The sequence below is a fragment of the Musca vetustissima genome, unplaced genomic scaffold (assembly GCF_032173495.1).
Source record: "Musca vetustissima isolate MV318-11 ecotype Yass unplaced genomic scaffold, APGP_CSIRO_Mvet_v1 utg6272, whole genome shotgun sequence".
Classification (NCBI taxonomy): domain Eukaryota; kingdom Metazoa; phylum Arthropoda; class Insecta; order Diptera; family Muscidae; genus Musca; species Musca vetustissima.
Genome location: NW_026879433.1, coordinates 172,774 through 189,942, shown reverse-complemented (window position 1 = coordinate 189,942; position 17,169 = coordinate 172,774). Strand labels below are relative to the sequence as shown.

General features: G+C 39.1%; 1 protein-coding gene across 1 annotated transcript in view; it reads right to left on the bottom strand.

Moving 5' to 3' along the window:
- Window positions 1-17,169, bottom strand: part of LOC133324338 (tyrosine kinase receptor Cad96Ca) — a 127,543-nt gene that overhangs the window by 20,404 nt on the left and 89,970 nt on the right. Inside the window, exons 7-8 of the mRNA XM_061533183.1 lie at window positions 13,424-13,529; window positions 13,117-13,256 (exon numbers count right to left, since the gene is read on the bottom strand). Of these exons, the coding sequence (XP_061389167.1) occupies window positions 13,117-13,256; window positions 13,424-13,529 (246 nt within the window). The remainder of the gene's footprint in view (window positions 1-13,116; window positions 13,257-13,423; window positions 13,530-17,169) is intronic.

Here is a 17,169-nt window from a genome sequence, read left to right as displayed (position 1 = left end):
TCCAATTGCAATGAAGCTAGGGTGACACATTCATGAGATAAACACTAAACGAAGCAAAATCTCGAGTTCTACAATCATATAATCAGTTTAGTCCATTATCTGATTGCGCGTCCTGATTATAAGAAAAATTAAAAAAAAAAAAACACAAAAAATCCGGCCACAAAATGTCAGTATCCGTTTTGGGTGGATGTAGTGATTATACTAAAAAATCATACATTAGAACGTGCGTTGTGTAGTTTAACCATAAATCAGGAAGGAACACAAAAAAAAAACTTGTTGGCTTCAACACATTTTCATATCAAATATAGAAGATATAGTGGAATCGTTGTCTGATTTAATTTAGATTTATTTCTAAGAAGTAGAAGTTTCAAGGCCAAATTCCGAATATTTTATAGAATTATATAATGTAATGTTTGAACGAACTAATGGCAAATACGAGAAGCAGATTTCTGGAAAATGAAAAAAATTAAAATGTTATCGAGAATTATAAAATTTTAATGTTAAGATTTTAAAGAAATCATACAATTTTATGAAAAATATTTGAAAGTGGATCTGTGGATCACTTTGTGAAAAGCGAAATATCCCCGACCTAATCGAATCTAATTCACTTGACAGGATTGTAGTATGTGACGAAAATCTATTTCCAAATATAAATATATTGTTACAAATGTTAATAGCAATACCGGTAACCACAGCCTCAGCTGAAAGGTTTTCTAACCCACGTCGAGTAAAAAAGTAGCTGAAAATCAAATACAAAGCCCACGTTTTTCTGCCTATGCTTAAGGGAAACCCCCCATTCTTGATTTTTTATTTTTAAGATTTTAAATGGGCTAGTAAATGAATACCAATGCATGTTAAGGTTTGTAACTTTGCACATATGGGAAATTACAAAAATCTTTTAAATTCCTTGAAACTGAGGTTTGCAATTTAAATTCATTTCTATAAAATGAAGTGTTCTTATCAACATCTTAAAATATTGGTAAAAAAAATAATAAGTTTGGTGGAAACTGTGATGGTGGTAATGTAGAAAAATGGGTAAAAACGGGTTGAAGCCAACGAGATTTTTTTGTGTTCGTTCCTGATTTGTGGCTATACTACACAACGCACGCACATGTGATCAGTGACTAAGTTGCAGAATACCCCATGGAAAATATGGTTTAAATGTATGATTTTTCGATATAATCACTGCATCCACCCAAAAAGGATGCTGACATTTTGAAGCAGGATTTTTGGTGTTTTTTGAATTTTTCTTATAATTAGGATGCGAATTTAGATAATGGAGTAAACTAATTATAGGATTGTAGAGCTCGTGATTTTGCTTTGTTTAGTGTATATCTCATGAATGTGCTCACCGTAGCTTCTTTACAATTGGATTCCAAAGACGAACATTTGGTGTGTAAATTTTTATAAAAAAATATTTTTTGAGTCTAAATGTTCAATTCCGCCCAATAAAACGGCGGATATAGGTACCTTGAATGTGGGAAAAACTGCAAAAACTTATTTTGACAAATTCGCGTATATAATCGAGTTTTTTTCGAATTGATTTCACATACATTCATTCTTGTGTTATCATATTTGCAAATCTGTGTGAGAAGAGGTCAAAAATATATCGATACGCGAATAATATGGGTATTTTATCCAAAATCGATTGTCCGCGGTTCTTAACCGATCCTTTTAAAATAGGTGTCCTTTTGTGTGTTTTCAAAGGAGATTACTGAAATCGGATGCGCATAAAACATCGAAAAATGCATAATTATTAAAAGACATTGAGTCGGTTTATACGAAAAGCGCATGCGCATCAACTGATTTCAAATATTGATAATTTTTATGTATTGTAACTGTAATATATTTAGTCATTTTTACAGTCGAAACTGTTGTCAGATGAATATACCAATATTTAACAATATCTAAAAGAATTTGAAGAAAAAAGCGTCGCATATTTTAGAAGATTAAGGCAAAACCGTATACCCTTAACCACACTAAAAAAATCGAAAATTCAAAAAACATTTCGATTTAATTAAAAAATTAATTTATTTTATTTTCAGACGTCTTCATGCTTCAATTTGTTTTTCGCGACAATTTAACCAAATTTCAATGTGATTTGACTAGTACTGCAAAGAAAACAAATGTGTTTAACCATTTGTGACGATATTCGCGAATTACAATAATTGGAATTAATTTAATTTATATTTGAAATACAAGATTAAAAATACTCCTCACTGGAACATAGGAATCCGAAAATTCCAACGGTGTTAGAAAGAGTACATGTCTGGCTCTGGTATGAACTAGGATGATTGACATCGCACAACAATTAACAAAATGGCGGAACTTTGAATTTAATTTTTTTGAAAAATTGCCTATTTTTGACCACAAAATAAGTTAAAAAATAAGGAAGATCTTCACCGATTGGCTTTATACTAGTTCATACGATAGCTATATACTCACAGAGAAACGTCCCAAAATTTGAAATCGATTGGGTTATTAGTTTTTGAGTTATCGTGCCCGCCATTTGCAAAAACGCTGTTTTGAGGAAAACGCGTTTTAAGTTTGAGAAGCCCTATTGCTGTCACCTGATGCTAACACGATAAATCGGCTATATCTTCAAAAATTGTTGAGATTTGCACTTGAATATTGGTAGGGACATTCTTGAAATAAATTTTTTGAAATCGAGAATGGGTATGGCCCCCTTAAGTCTGTAGTAAATACTGATTAAATAACTAAAAAAAATTAAAAATAGTAGGACCCTCGATTTGAAATAGATATTATTTTTTAATATTCAAAACATTTAATATATACGCAATAAATTAAGAGTAATGAAGTTATATATTTTTGTGAGCTTAATAAATATAAAATATTGCCTTAAGTTTTAATACATTTTAACGAACATTATGTATATTAAAATAATACATTTATTAAACTCATCTCATATATAAGGAAGGCAAAATTCGACTTTTTTTCATTTCGCGCCATCGAGACGCCCCGAAATGAAATCCTGCGTACGTCCGTGGTTCTCATATAATCCCCTTCTTATATAAAAATAGTCCACCACTTATCTCGTTGCTCCTGAAGTTCAACCTTCTACCACCTCCAATAGCTACATTTGTCCACCTGTCGATAATCATATTCTTGTTGTTCCACCTATCGATATTGATGTTTTTGCTGGCGATTTCAAATCTTGGCCCACTTTCGGGGATCTGTATTTGTAAACAATTGTCGTGTCTCGAACATTAAACGTCTCTGTCGTAGTTTCCCTCTAACGTGGAAAGCTTTGTTCGACACATATGACAATAAGCTTATTGTCGTAAGTTCTCACATCAAAAGGTTGTTTGATATCCCTTATGTACAAATTGAAACTTTGAAATCTATCCAACATTGTTGGAATGGCAGCCAATGACGTCACCACGGATCATTGGTATCCAATAATTGTTTATATTTGTTTGCAACGGTTTTCAGATTTAACTTAGACTCTGTGGGAGCAAAACATAAAAAATAATTATTTAGATGCTTTCCTCGCAGATCGGATAAAGATTCATTAATCGTATAAACCAACGTCTTAAGTTGAGCATCAAATTTGTCGCAACAGTATTTGAATAAAAAAGTTGTTCATCCACCGTTATCATTTACCGCCCACGATATTTATGTACTCTTGGGAACGGCTGTTGTTAACATAATTCATAACAGAAAAATGAATCTTGCTCGTGTCATTATATATCCATCTTCTAAGGCATGTGTATTATTAGTAAAAAACTCAAAAATCCACTTGGCAAAAATGCAAATATCGTTCGAACGTTTTTGTAATGGAGCGATACATTATACGTTCGCTCCGAATTATAACTGCATTGCTGTTTTTGGTCATCAAGCCGAACTGAAATCGGCCGCCTATTTGATGTTTTTCTTTGTACGGAATAAATCATGAGATGATTCATCACCACAACAACAAATCACCATCCGCTAGTGTTAAGTTAAGGTAACATTAGGCAAATATTCGACGAAAAGTGTCATATATTTCTTTGCCATAATCTGACCACAAAACAAAATTATTTGACAGCAAGCTAAAATTTGAGCAATGTGCCCAAAATGTGAACACTTAAAGACTGTTTTTCGGTCAAACTTTAGTTTGGCCTTACAATATTTTTGTAACAGCAAACAAAGGAAAATAACAGCTGATTAATACATTGTGTCCGCTTGTATATTTTATAAATTTTGTTTTATGATAAAATTGTGCACGCATTTCAACTACATCCATAATGTTGTTATTTCGAATAGAATATAAGACCATAGATTTATCTTATTTAGTATTCTAATGGTTTTTAACCGTGTTTTCCAATTGAGAAGTCAATGTTTTAAAATAGCCCCCTATATCTAAGGCCATTCCACTTTCAGCTATTTTTTTAGCAGCATTGTGCAACCGAAGTGGTTTCCATATAACGGTACCGGTCCAATTTCGGCATGTTGGTGTAATTCTCCCGGAATTTTTGAAGGCCATAAACATTTTAACAGAACAATTTCGATATAGAATAATATTTGCTATAGTTCATATATAAAGTATGCTGAGGTTTGTATTTCATATTTAAAGTTTTTATGATGTCTGCCATAATACAAGGTTCCGTTTATTTCCAGTTATGTTTCCTACATTTTCCAACCTGATTGTTTGGTATTTCTTTTTCTCCTGGCATTTCCGTCCATTTTATTTTGAAGATGGAGATTCAATGGACGGCCTCGTGTACGATATTTACAGAGTTCTAGCCACATTTCCCCAAAACAAACAATAATATCTTAAAAATAATTCATAAAATACAAAACAGAAATAAAAAAAATCGAAGTTGGCCAAAATTTCTCTCAATATTCTCTGGCAAATAAATTTCTGAGTTTGATCAAACATTTTTTGGTACAAATATATTTTCAAAGGTGACCACCAGTCATATATGTTTTCCATTTACGTTATTTGACACTATTTGCCTTCTGTTTGTGCACACAATTTTGTCAAATATTTGAATGTAAAGTGAACACAAAATCAGGAGTGTTCAATTTGTTTTTTTTTTTTTTTTTTTTTTTTTTTTGATGAAAACAAAACATTTTTGCGCTTTGTGAGCTTAGCTTTAAGGTAAGGTTACACTAGGCAAATATTTTACGAAAATTGTCAAAATATTTTCAATGGCAACAACAAAAATAGCTGATTTTGGAGAAAAAAAAATTTATATGTATTGTTACGTTCTTGGATTTTACTTAGTCCCGTGTAGACGTTGTTTTATTTCCCGATACAATTCGTAACAAATAAAACGCGGGTTCTTTCTGATTACGATTATTACAATGATTTTATTCACACAACTTTACTTTGCACTTTACTTTACACGACGGTTTCAATTCGCGATCTGATTCACAACTGACTCACTGCCTTTCCATTTCCTCTATTTATATGCCCCTTGCCTGTCGCTGCAGAAGTTTCTAGACGATCTGGTAACGCCTAGATTACGAACAATCTACCAATGCAACAAACACACATACAAACTTACATTGAGTAAACAATAACAACAACACATTGAGCGAACAATAACAACACATATACAGGCGAGGGGGTAACAAAGAAAGAGGAATTAAGCGATCATCAATGATGACGTTTAACAAGAATTGTACGACAATAACAAAATAGAAAATGAAAGAGGAAATGGAAGGATGTAGAAAAATCTATACATTAGTTGTTGTTGTGAAGTTATTCGAATAAACTGCGTAGTAGAAATTTACGTTACAATTCAAATTCGTAAATTAACGGAATTCATCTAAATTAACTTAAATCTAATGTTATATTCGTAACATTGCCCCCCGCTTAAGCCTGTTCGTCCCGAATAGGCACAGTTCCCGTTCCGTAGGGGGCCAGCCGCTCCAAATGTACAACTTTCATCTTCGACCTGGGACTGTCGCTCCTCTGGATGCGATAAACGACGTCATTTATTTTCGCGACGATCTTGTAGGGTCCTTCCCAGTGCGTTTGCAATTTGGGGCATAGTCCTTTCTTTCGTTGTGGGTTGAACAATAGTACCAGTTGCCCTTCTTGAAACCCATCAGTATTTGCCGCTCGATCGTACCTTGCCTTCATGCGGTTGCTAACCATTTTTATTCGATGTCGGACTGCATCGTGGACTTTACTAAAAGAGTTTTGACTGTCTTCTTCTTGGTTCACATCGTCGTTTGGGGTAGCACCGAATATCAAATCGCCAGGTAGCTTTAATTCATTTCCGAACAGAACTTTGGCTGGGGTCCGGGATGTGGAATCATGAATGGCCGATCTATAAGCCAGTAAAAACTTTGGAATATGCTCATCCCAGTCTCGTTGGCCACTGTCCACCACTTTCCGTAGATGTTCTTCCAGGGTGCGATTGAATCTTTCCACCATGCCATCTGATTGTGGATGTAGGGGCGTCGTTCTGGTTTTCTTGATTCCGTAGGAGTCGCACATTTCCTTGAAGATCGCTGATTCAAAATTCCTACCTTGATCGGAATGAACCTCAGATGGAACACCATAGCGACAAATCCAATTTTTGCTGAACACATCCACAATTGTCCTGGCTTCTTGATTCGGGATAGCATAAACCTCTGGCCATTTACTGAAGTAATCCATGACCACTAAGACATACCGGTTCCCAGAGTCGCTTGTGGGGAACGGTCCAGCTACATCCATTGCGATTCTTTCAAAAGGGGCTCCTGAATTATACTGCTGCATGTAGCCTCGACTCTTCCGTGTTGGACCTTTAGCTCTTATGCACCTTTCACAATTGGCGATCCAGTCGGCAATGTATTTTTGACAGCCGACCCAGTAGAATCTCTGCTTTACCTTTTCAGCGGTCTTTGCTATGCCAAGATGTCCTCCACTTGGCCCATCGTGAAACTCCGACAAGACATCTCTTATTTTGGAGTCGGGGACGACGATCAAGTTCCGGTGAGATTTACCGTCCTCACTTTCCCATTTGCGATATAAACAACCATCTATTATAAGTAGACTGTCCCACTGGGCCCAATATGATTTTAAAAGAGGGCTTTCGGAGGTAATTTCTTTGCGACTAGGTCGCTTGCCCGTTTCTATGGCCGAAATTATTTTGCCCAGAATGGGATCTCTTCGTTGTTCCGTCGACCAATCTTCACCCGACTCAAACTGCAATAGTCGGACATCAACGATATTTTCTTTATTCTCAGCCTTTGAGCAATGCCTGCATTCTACCTTGCATGGCCGACGAGACAGGGCATCAGCATTACCGTGCTTTCCGCCTTTTCGGTGCTCGATTCTGAAGTCATAACTCTGGAGCCTCTCGATCCAACGGGCTAGTTGACCTTCCGGATTCTTAAACTGCAGCAACCATTGGAGAGCAGCGTGGTCGGTCCTCAGCAGGAAATGCTGGCCATATAGGTATTTGTGGAAGTGTTTAACGCACTCAAGGACAGCAAGCAGCTCTCTCCTCGTCACACAGTAATTCCTCTCAGGCTTCGACAATGTCCGGCTGTAGTACCCGATGACCTTTTCCTGTCCGTCGATTTCCTGGGAAAGGACGCCACCGATGCCGCACGCACTTGCGTCTGTGTCCAGAGCAAACTTTCCGCCAGGTATAGGGTATGCCAAAATGGGGGCTCTGCATAGCATGTCTTTGAGTTTACCGAACGCCTCTTCTTGGTCTTTGCCCCACTGAAACCTGTGGCCTTTTTGCGTCAAGCGGTGTAGACAGGCGGCGATGTTGGCAAAATTTGGGACAAATCGACGGTAGTATGTGCAGAGACCCAGAAAGCTTCGCAGCTCATGGAGATTTCGGGGCTGCGGCCAATCTCTGACGGCTTGAATTTTCTCCTTATCCGTCGATATGCCCTCCGGCGTCACGTGGTGCCCCAGGAACTTCACCTCTCGTTGGAAGAGACTGCACTTCTTTGGGTTCAGCTTGAGGCCTGAAGACGAAAGCTGCTGTAGAACATCCTTTAAGTTCTTGATGTGTTCGTCGAAGTTTCGTCCCATGACTATGATGTCATCCAGGTATATGAGGCACGACTTCCACTGCAGCCCTTTTAACACACGCTCCATCAGCCTTTCAAATGTAGCCGGGGTGTTGCAGAGTCCGAATGGCATGACATTGAACTGCCAGAGACCCCCATTAACGCCAAACGCTGTTTTTTCTTTATCTTTCTCGGCGATCTCTACTTGCCAGTACCCACTCTGCAGGTCGAGGGTGGAGAACCATGACGTCCCGGCTAATGTGTCCAATGTGTCGTCGATTCTTGGGAGAGGATAGCTGTCTTTCTTGGTGACATCATTCAACTTTCGGTAGTCCACACAAAATCGGGTGCTTCCGTCTTTCTTCTTGACCAATACCACTGGGGAGCACCATGGACTTGACGATGGTTCTATTACACCACTCTTTTCCATTTCACTTATCAGCTTCTGGACCTCGTCTCTTTTCGCCAGGGGAACACTTCTTGGAGGCTGTTTAATGGGTCTCGCGTCTGCTGTATTGATTTCATGCTTCACCACTGATGTTCTTCCTTGGTGCTCTTTTGTCAACGCAAAGGTAGAGGCATATTTCCATAATAGCTGCTTAGCCTTGTTCCTCTCGGAAGGTGATAATTGGTGTGTCCACTCTTTTATGTAGCCGTCGAGGTGCTTCTTCTCCATGGCTGCTGGCTTTTCGGTGCTAGTTTCCAAATTAATTACAGCTTCAGCTGGTGTGCATTGTCCAACATCGGAAAATTGGCAAATTTGCTCTTGCTTGTTTGACAGGTTCAAAACTCTAACAGGAATTAATCCGTCCTTGTTGCTTTTCACCAGGGCATTCGCTATTAGGATGTTACTGTTTCTGTTTTCTGCTGGTTCCACCACCCACAACTTCTCGGCTCCACAATCTCCATTCATTGGTACCCATATTATTGCTTCGGCACAGGGCGGTATTATCTCTGGATGGTCCGTAGTCAGACGTCTAATGGGTGTACTTTCGTCGTAGCCCACGTTTAACGGAATTTCGACGTTAGACCAGGTCATTACACGCTCTTTCATATCCAGATTGATGCCGAAGGCAATCATAAAATCTGCGCCTATTATCACTTCGTCTACGATATCGGCAACTATAAACTCGTAATTCACCGATTTATTGGCAATAGTTAGTCTCAGGGTAATCTTGCCGTGTACTGCCGCGGGCTCCCCCGTTGCTGTGCGCAGTCTGACTCCATTAAGTTGCGTTATTTTTCCCTTTACCAGATCTGATCTTATGATGGACTTTGATGCGCCAGTATCTAACGTCAGAACTCGCTTGTCACCATTGATGTACCCAGTTGTTGTTAGGTTGTGACTTTTCTGTTGTACTATTGCTATGGAGATTGTGGGGCCATCGTCGATGGGAGCCAGTTCATGCCCCGCTGGACTGGCTCGATTTAGTTTAACGGTGACTCATTGGTGGACTGTTGAGCCATTCTTCTACCATCTTTCGTTGGAGGCGGTGACGATGACCTGGATCATTTGCGCTTAGCTCTGCATTCGCGCGCAATATGACCTGCTTTATCGCAGTTGTAGCATTTAACCCTGGGCTTAGTCATCCCTACTGACTTTGTTTCTTCTATTACCTGCCTCATGGCGTCCTTGATCGAGTTAACGAGAGATTTGGTTTCGCAACCTTCGGTCTCCAGTTGGCGAATCCTGTGGGTCTGGGGCTTAACAATTATTCTTGCCGTCTCTTGGGCAAGGGCAAACGACACAGTTTCGGCAAACGACGCTTTTGGTGACGCATATGTTGCACATTTAATCTCAGGGTCACGTATGCCATTCACAAAGGTTTCGATTTTCATACGGTCCAGCAATGGGTGATTCTCTCCTGGATACGCCATTAGCACCAAACGTTCCACCTCAGCTGCAAAGTCTTGTAACGTCTCGTTTGCCCTCTGTACTTTTCCCCTTAGTTCCATAAGGTAGATGTTTTGTTTATGTTCGCCACCGTACTTACGTTCCAGTGCAGCAATAACATCTTCATAGTTGCTTCTAGAAGCGACAGGAATACTCTGTATAACATCAGCAGCACTGCCCTTCAATGCCAGAAGTAGTGCAACCGCTTTGTCGCTGTCGTTCCACGAATTTCTAGAAGCCACTGTCTCGAACTGTAACTTGAAAACATTGAATGACGTAGAGCCGTCGAATACAGGAGGTTTGATTTTTAGTGTGTTATCGGGAGCTCGCACCGGACCACCTTTAATTTCCATTTCCGAAATTTTCTTCTCCAGATTCGTAACCCTGTGGTCGTGGGCCAGAAATTTCTCGTCAACCGACTGCACTTTCTTATCCAACTCTTTAATTTGGACCTCCACGGTTTCCACTCTCCTTCCAATAACTTCTGTAATGTTCTCGAGTTTCTCGTTCATTATTCTCGAATTTTCGTCAAACATTCTACAATTCTCTGCCTTGAGTTCATCTAACTTTCTGGAATTCTCTTCGAACCTTCTGAAATTTTCCTCAAACATTTTAGCCAGCATTTCTCTCAAATCGTCACCCTTGGCAGCTACTGACTGGACTTCCCCACCGTTGGATTCGCCCATTTCCGATAAATCCACTTCATCCTTACTGTCAAACTCATATGCATCGATGTTCATACCACGGCGCTCGAACTCATCCAACAGACGTTTTTGTAGTTCAGTCTTGTTGCCAGTAGAGGACAATTCCAATTTATTCAGCTCCTTCTTCAAGTCTTCCACTCGTAGATCCTTAAACTTCATCGTAGTATTATCGTAATCTCACTTCCGACACCAGTTGTTACGTTCTTGGGTTTTACTTAGTCCCGTGTAGACGTTGTTTTATTTCCCGATACAATTCGTAACAAATAAAACGCGGGTTCTTTCTGATTACGATTATTACAATGATTTTATTCACACAACTTTACTTTGCACTTCACAACTGACTCACTGCCTTCCCATTTCCTCTATTTATATGCCCCTTGCCTGTCGCTGCAGAAGTTTCTAGACGATCTGGTAACGCCTAGATTACGAACAATCTACCAATGCAACAAACACACATACAAACATACATTGAGTAAACAATAACAACAACACATTGAGCGAACAATAACAACACATATACAGGCGAGGGGGTAACAAAGAAAGAGGAATTAAGCGATCATCAATGATGACGTTTAACAAGAATTGTACGACAATAACAAAATAGAAAATGAAAGAGGAAATGGAAGGATGTAGAAAAATCTATACATTAGTTGTTGTTGTGAAGTTATTCGAATAAATTGCGTAGTAGAAATTTACGTTACAATTCAAATTCGTAAATTAACGGAATTCATCTAAATTAACTTAAATCTAATGTTATATTCGTAACAGTATTTATGATACGGGTAATTTCCTATCCCAGTTTCTATTCTGATGGTCAACATTTCCATTTCCCAATGCATAAGTTACCTTCTAGGAGACAGATTTCTAGTCCCAGTTTACCATTTTGGGTTATGGATTGATCGAACATCTCCTTGCACAAAACAATAACCTTTTTTTATCAGAAAAAAAAAACAACAATATCCTGAAAATATTTCATAAAATAAATAACAGGATTAGAAAAATAATCGAAGTTGGCCAAAACTTCTCCCAATATTCTCAGGCAAATAAATTTGGGTTTTCTGACAGTTTGATCAAACTTTTTTTGGTGCACATAAATTTCCAAATGTGACCATACGTCAAACATGTTTACGTTATTGACGTTATTTGACGCTATTTCCATCAGTTTGAGCAAACAAAATGTGTCAAATATTTGAATGTAATGTGAACACAAATTCAAGAGTGCACAAATTTAACATTTTTTGGGCAAACAAAATAAAAGACATTTGAGTCAAATATTTGCCTAGTGTGACGTTACCTTAAGTCTTCCTAGTTTTCAAATTTTTATCGATATGTCCGTACTTTTGATCTATCGTCTATTCACCCAACTACAGTCCACATTTATTACTATTCTTCTATAGTACTGATCATAAAAAACATTGTTGATCGTTGGAGAGCAAATCTGTATTGTTGCTCTAAATTCTTAATTTTTTATCTCACCATAGCAACACACACCTCCTGTTCTCATTTTCTGTGAAATGTAAATTCTTTTGGTCGACTTAAAATATAACTTCTTACATACATATGATACAAATGATTAGTCGTCCATCGCCTTGTACTGATCACCCTACATCGCTTTGATCATACAAAAAAAATCGATGTTGTTGTTACCACAATTCGTCGTCTTAGCTTTGTTGATCGTTTCTATTTTAATACTCTTTTGTGAGCCTCTGTAGTTGAATTACTATTACATTTATTACTATATAGTATTTATTAATAATATCATTTTTAATTTATTATGTTAAGCAAATTATGTATATAAAGAAAGCCAAAAATAAAGAAAAGTCAGTCGTCTTTTGTAGTGACTAAACCAAGCGTTTTATTTGCTATTTGACGGCTCCCTTCAAGTTTATGTGCTTGTAAGGAAAATAATGTGGATTATAAGTGTCAGTTCAAATTTATCTGTTTGAATTGAATAACGCTTGATCCTACTATCATAAACAATATATAAAAGACTTAGAAAACTGCAGTATTGGAGGTGTGGCACAATATTCAGAACAATTACGACTTGAAAAAGTTGGTCCACTTGATGAAAGAACTTTCACCTAACACGTTCACCATATCATTATGAATTTCTTGTCCCGAAAAAAAAAACTTTTTTAAATAAATATTTAATGACAGCGCGCATTTTTAATTTTTCCATTGTAAAAAAATTGTGGATGTGTATTTTTTGAACTCCTCTTTCTATATGAAGGAGTTACCAGATCGAAACAAAATTTAACTTGTGTGGAAGTTTCTAAATCACTTAACTTTTTTCTGTTTTTAGCGCACTTTTTGTGCTAGACTAAGAAGTATTCGAACTGCCTTCGTATGTTCATGTATCGCGAGTTATGAGCTTGCAAATCTCAGTTTAAAACTTTTTTGAATATTCCCTTATACATTATAAATAAAGGTAATACATTTATGTGAACATGAAAACAAATGGTGCATAGTTTCTTTTGACGCACTTTGGCAAAATATCAAATATTAAAAATATATATGTGGATGCGAAAGTTTTCTTACAATACATACCTTATGGGCAATTTCCCTTCACTCTTACGTTCATAAATTTTTGATGTTATAACATCTCGCGCAAATCCAAAATCTGCAACTTTGCATATGTGATCGTCGGTTATAAGTATATTTCTCGCTGCTAAATCCCGATGTATAATCTGAAAAAATAAAACGTATTATCTCCAGAAAAATTTATTATCTAATGTTATCATGTAAAAAATGTAATTGCGTTAGCTGTGCCTTTTTATGAGTTCGAACGATAAAAGGATATCTTGTTATAGCATTATATGATGGGTAGCGTTTATATTATGCAATGGTTACGTACCCCACGAGAAGTCAGGAAATGCATGCCATTCGCTACTTGATACATGAAAGACGTCAAATCTCCAGAAGTTAAAATATCAGATTTCCCATGAGTGTTTCCATAGTGTCTGTAACAAAAAATTAAGAAAATCAAATACCAGATTAATATGCGGACATTAGGTTTATGACTTATTTCAAAAATATATGTTTGAAGTATAACTGAAACCAATGAACTTTAGCCCATTAATGTCTTAAGTAAGGCTACTCAATTTACTTATTAGAAAAAATCACGCTAAACCGCTGTGAAATATTTTTTTTCTGAAAAGGTTACATTTTTATACCCTCCACTATAGTATGGAGGGTATATTAATTTTGTCATTCCGTTTGTAACTCCGACCCTATAAAGTATATATATATTATAACGAGTGGTTTTGTCTAAGGCTGAAGTAAGCTCAGTCGCAGCCAGGGTCAACTCAAGGACCCACAAACCTTAAGTTAAAAACACGAGTGGTAAAATTAAATTCTTTATTGTAATACTTCTGTGTTTAGATAGAGAGTAACATGCGGGATCTTCAATACGATGGAGTTATTAATTCATTGGTTGTCGTTTCGGTGTGTTGGGACTCGTTCCGTCGGACTGATGGGGTGACTGTAATCGGCTTCTAATTGTAGCTAGTAGGCTCCGATTGTGGCACTCATCTGTATTTGTATAGTCAGCTTCGGTTGTGTAGGTTTTGGCATTCGGCTTGTGTTACAGTAGTCGACTCGGGTTGTAGTAGTCGGCTTGGGTTGAAGTAGTCGACTCGGGTTGATGTAGTCGGCTCGGGTTGAAGTAGTCGGCTCGGGTTGAGGTAGTCGACTCGGGTTGATGTAGTCGACTCGGGTTGATGTAGTCGGCTTGGGTTGAAGTAGTCGGCTCGGGTTGATATAGCCGGCTCGGGTTAATGTAGTCGGCTTGGGTTGAAGTAGTCGGCTCGGGTTGATATAGCCGGCTCGGGTTGATGTAGTCGGCTCGGATTGTAGAAGTTGGCTGAGGTTGATGTAGTCGGCTCGGATTGTAGAAGTTGGCTGAGGTTGATGTAGTCGGCTCGGATTGTAGAAGTCGGCTCATGTTGATGTAGTCGGTGGGGCCCTTCGTTCAAGCTCCTTCTGAAACGTGAAGAGTTATATCGAAGCGAACGGATCGCAGCAAGCGAACGAGTCGCGGAAGCGAACGAATCGCAGGAAGCGAACGAATCGCAGGTCGAAGGCTTCGACTATGTTCGGTACAAGGTACTACGACTGCGGGCACTGCCACAAGTCGGTTTCGCTCGTACTTGGTCTAACTCCAGCACTCGACAATTTCTGCCGACGAAAACTGGAACACTTATCTGTACGACAACACAAATTGAATGAGAATTATTTTCCCATATCTCAACAATATCCCCATGACTGTTCATTGAAGTCAAATATCTAGTTATTATAATTGCAAAGTGAGTTGCTCAAATGTATGTATCCTAGTATTATATTAACGAGTATATAATAAGGTGGTGTAAAATGTAGCGGTCACGTTACATCCCCCCTTACATCGAAAAAAAGAAAGAAGAAAAAAAAATCAATAACTTCCCCTAACTTTCTATTTTCGTTGACCCAGATAACGTCTAGGTAGGAAAAATCTTTCTGCTTCTGTACGGAACTGCGGCCACGTTTTTATTTCTGACCTCTTGACACGATACCAATTCAGCGCGTTTCTTTCCAATATGGTGTGTAGTGAGGGAAGAAGACGATCGAGGAGGGTGCTACGGCACTCAGCAAGTTCTTCTAATCTTTCGAGGAATTCCACGAGATTGTTTTAAGCAGGGAACTTAAGGGACCACCGATTAACTATGTTCATAATTTCAAGATCAGACATCCCTTCGAGCCGGTGCTTCGTTGGTACCTCGATGGTGGTGTCGCTGTATATTTCTCGCGCGGCTTTGACTTCCTTCTCTAACTCTCGAAGTAAGTCTTCTGCAGAAGCACGTGTTCGTGTTTCCCTTATGTATTTGCTGAGTTGCTTCCGAAGGTAATCGACTGTATAGCCCTCTGTATCTAGCCCAGCCGTTTTGCTGTGTTGTACTAGTTGATCGCGTTTTAGCAAATATATCCAACTAAGCGACTCGGGGCTTAATGAGTCCTCAATATCCGAATCTCCAAACATGTTTCTCATTGACCTCGACAATTCTTCGCTGGAGGCAGGATTTGGTTTTCCGCTTTTCGTGTCTTTGTCGGGTCCCTGCTCGGGCGCCATTTATAACGAGTGGTTTTGTCTAAGGCTGAAGTAAGCTCAGTCGCAGCCAGGGTCAACTCAAGGACCCACAAACCTTAAGTTAAAAACACGAGTGGTAAAATTAAATTCTTTATTGTAATACTTCTGTGTTTAGATAGAGAGTAACACGCGGGATATTCAATACGATGGAGTTATTAATTCGTTGGTTGTCGTTTCGGCGTGTTGGGACTCGTTCCGTCGGACTGATGGGGTGACTGTAATCGGCTTCCAATTATAGGTAGTAGGCTCCGATTGTGGCACTCAGCTGTATTTGTATAGTCAGCTTCGGTTGTGTAGGTTTTGGCATTCGGCTTGTGTTATAGTAGTCGACTCGGGTTGTAGTAGTCGGCTCGGGTTGAAGTAGTCGACTCGGGATTGTAGTAGTCGGCTCAGGATTGTAGTAGTCGGCTTGGGTTGAAGTAGTCGGCTCGGGTTGATGTAGTCGGCTCGGGTTGATGTAGTCGGCTCGAGTTGAAGTAGTCGGCTCGGGTTGAGGTAGTCGGCTCGGGTTGAGGTAGTCGACTCGGGTTGATGTAGTCGGCTCGGGTTGAAGTAGTCGGCTTGGGTTGAAGTAGTCGGCTCGGGTTGATATAGCCGGCTCGGGTTAATGTAGTCGGTTTGGGTTGAAGTAGTCGGCTCGGGTTGATATAGCCGGCTCGGGTTGATGTAGTCGGCTCGGTTTAATGTAGTCGGCTCGGATTGTAGAAGTTGGCTCAGGTTGATGTAGTCGGCTCGGATTGTGGAAGTCGGCTCAGGTTGATGTAGTCGGTGGGGCCCTTCGTTCAAGCTCCTTCTGAAACGAGAAGAGTTATATCGAAGCGAACGGATCGCAGGAAGCGAACGGGTCGCGGAACCAACGAATCGCAGGAAGCGAACGAATCGCAGGAAGCGAACGAATCGCAGGAAGCGAACGAGTCGCAGGTCGAAGGCTTCGGCTATGTTCGGTACAAGGTACTACGACTGCGGACACTGCCACAAGTCGGTTTCGCTCGTACTTGGTCTAACTCCAGCACTCGACAATTTCTGCCGCCGAAAACTGGAACACTTATCTGTACGACAACACAAAGTGAATGAGAATTATTTTCCCATATCTCAACAATATCCCCATGACTGTTCATTGAAGTCAAATATCTAGTTATTATAATTGCAAAGTGAGTTGGTTAAATGTATGTATCCTAGTATTATATTAATGAGTATATAATAAGGTGGTGTAAAATGTAGCGGTCACGTTACAATATATATATATATATATTCTTGATCAGGATAAGATTCTAAGACGATCTAGCCATGTCCGTCCGTTCGTCTGTTGTAATCACGCTATCTTCTGAAGGAATTGAGATAGGGTGCTGAAATTTTGCATGGGGTTGTCTTTTGTTTCAGGCAGGTCAAGTTCGAAGATGGGATATACCGGTCCACGGTATTTTTGGGTTCTTGAGCGCGTTTTTCAACAAAATTCGCTGAAATTTGGATGCATTGGGTTC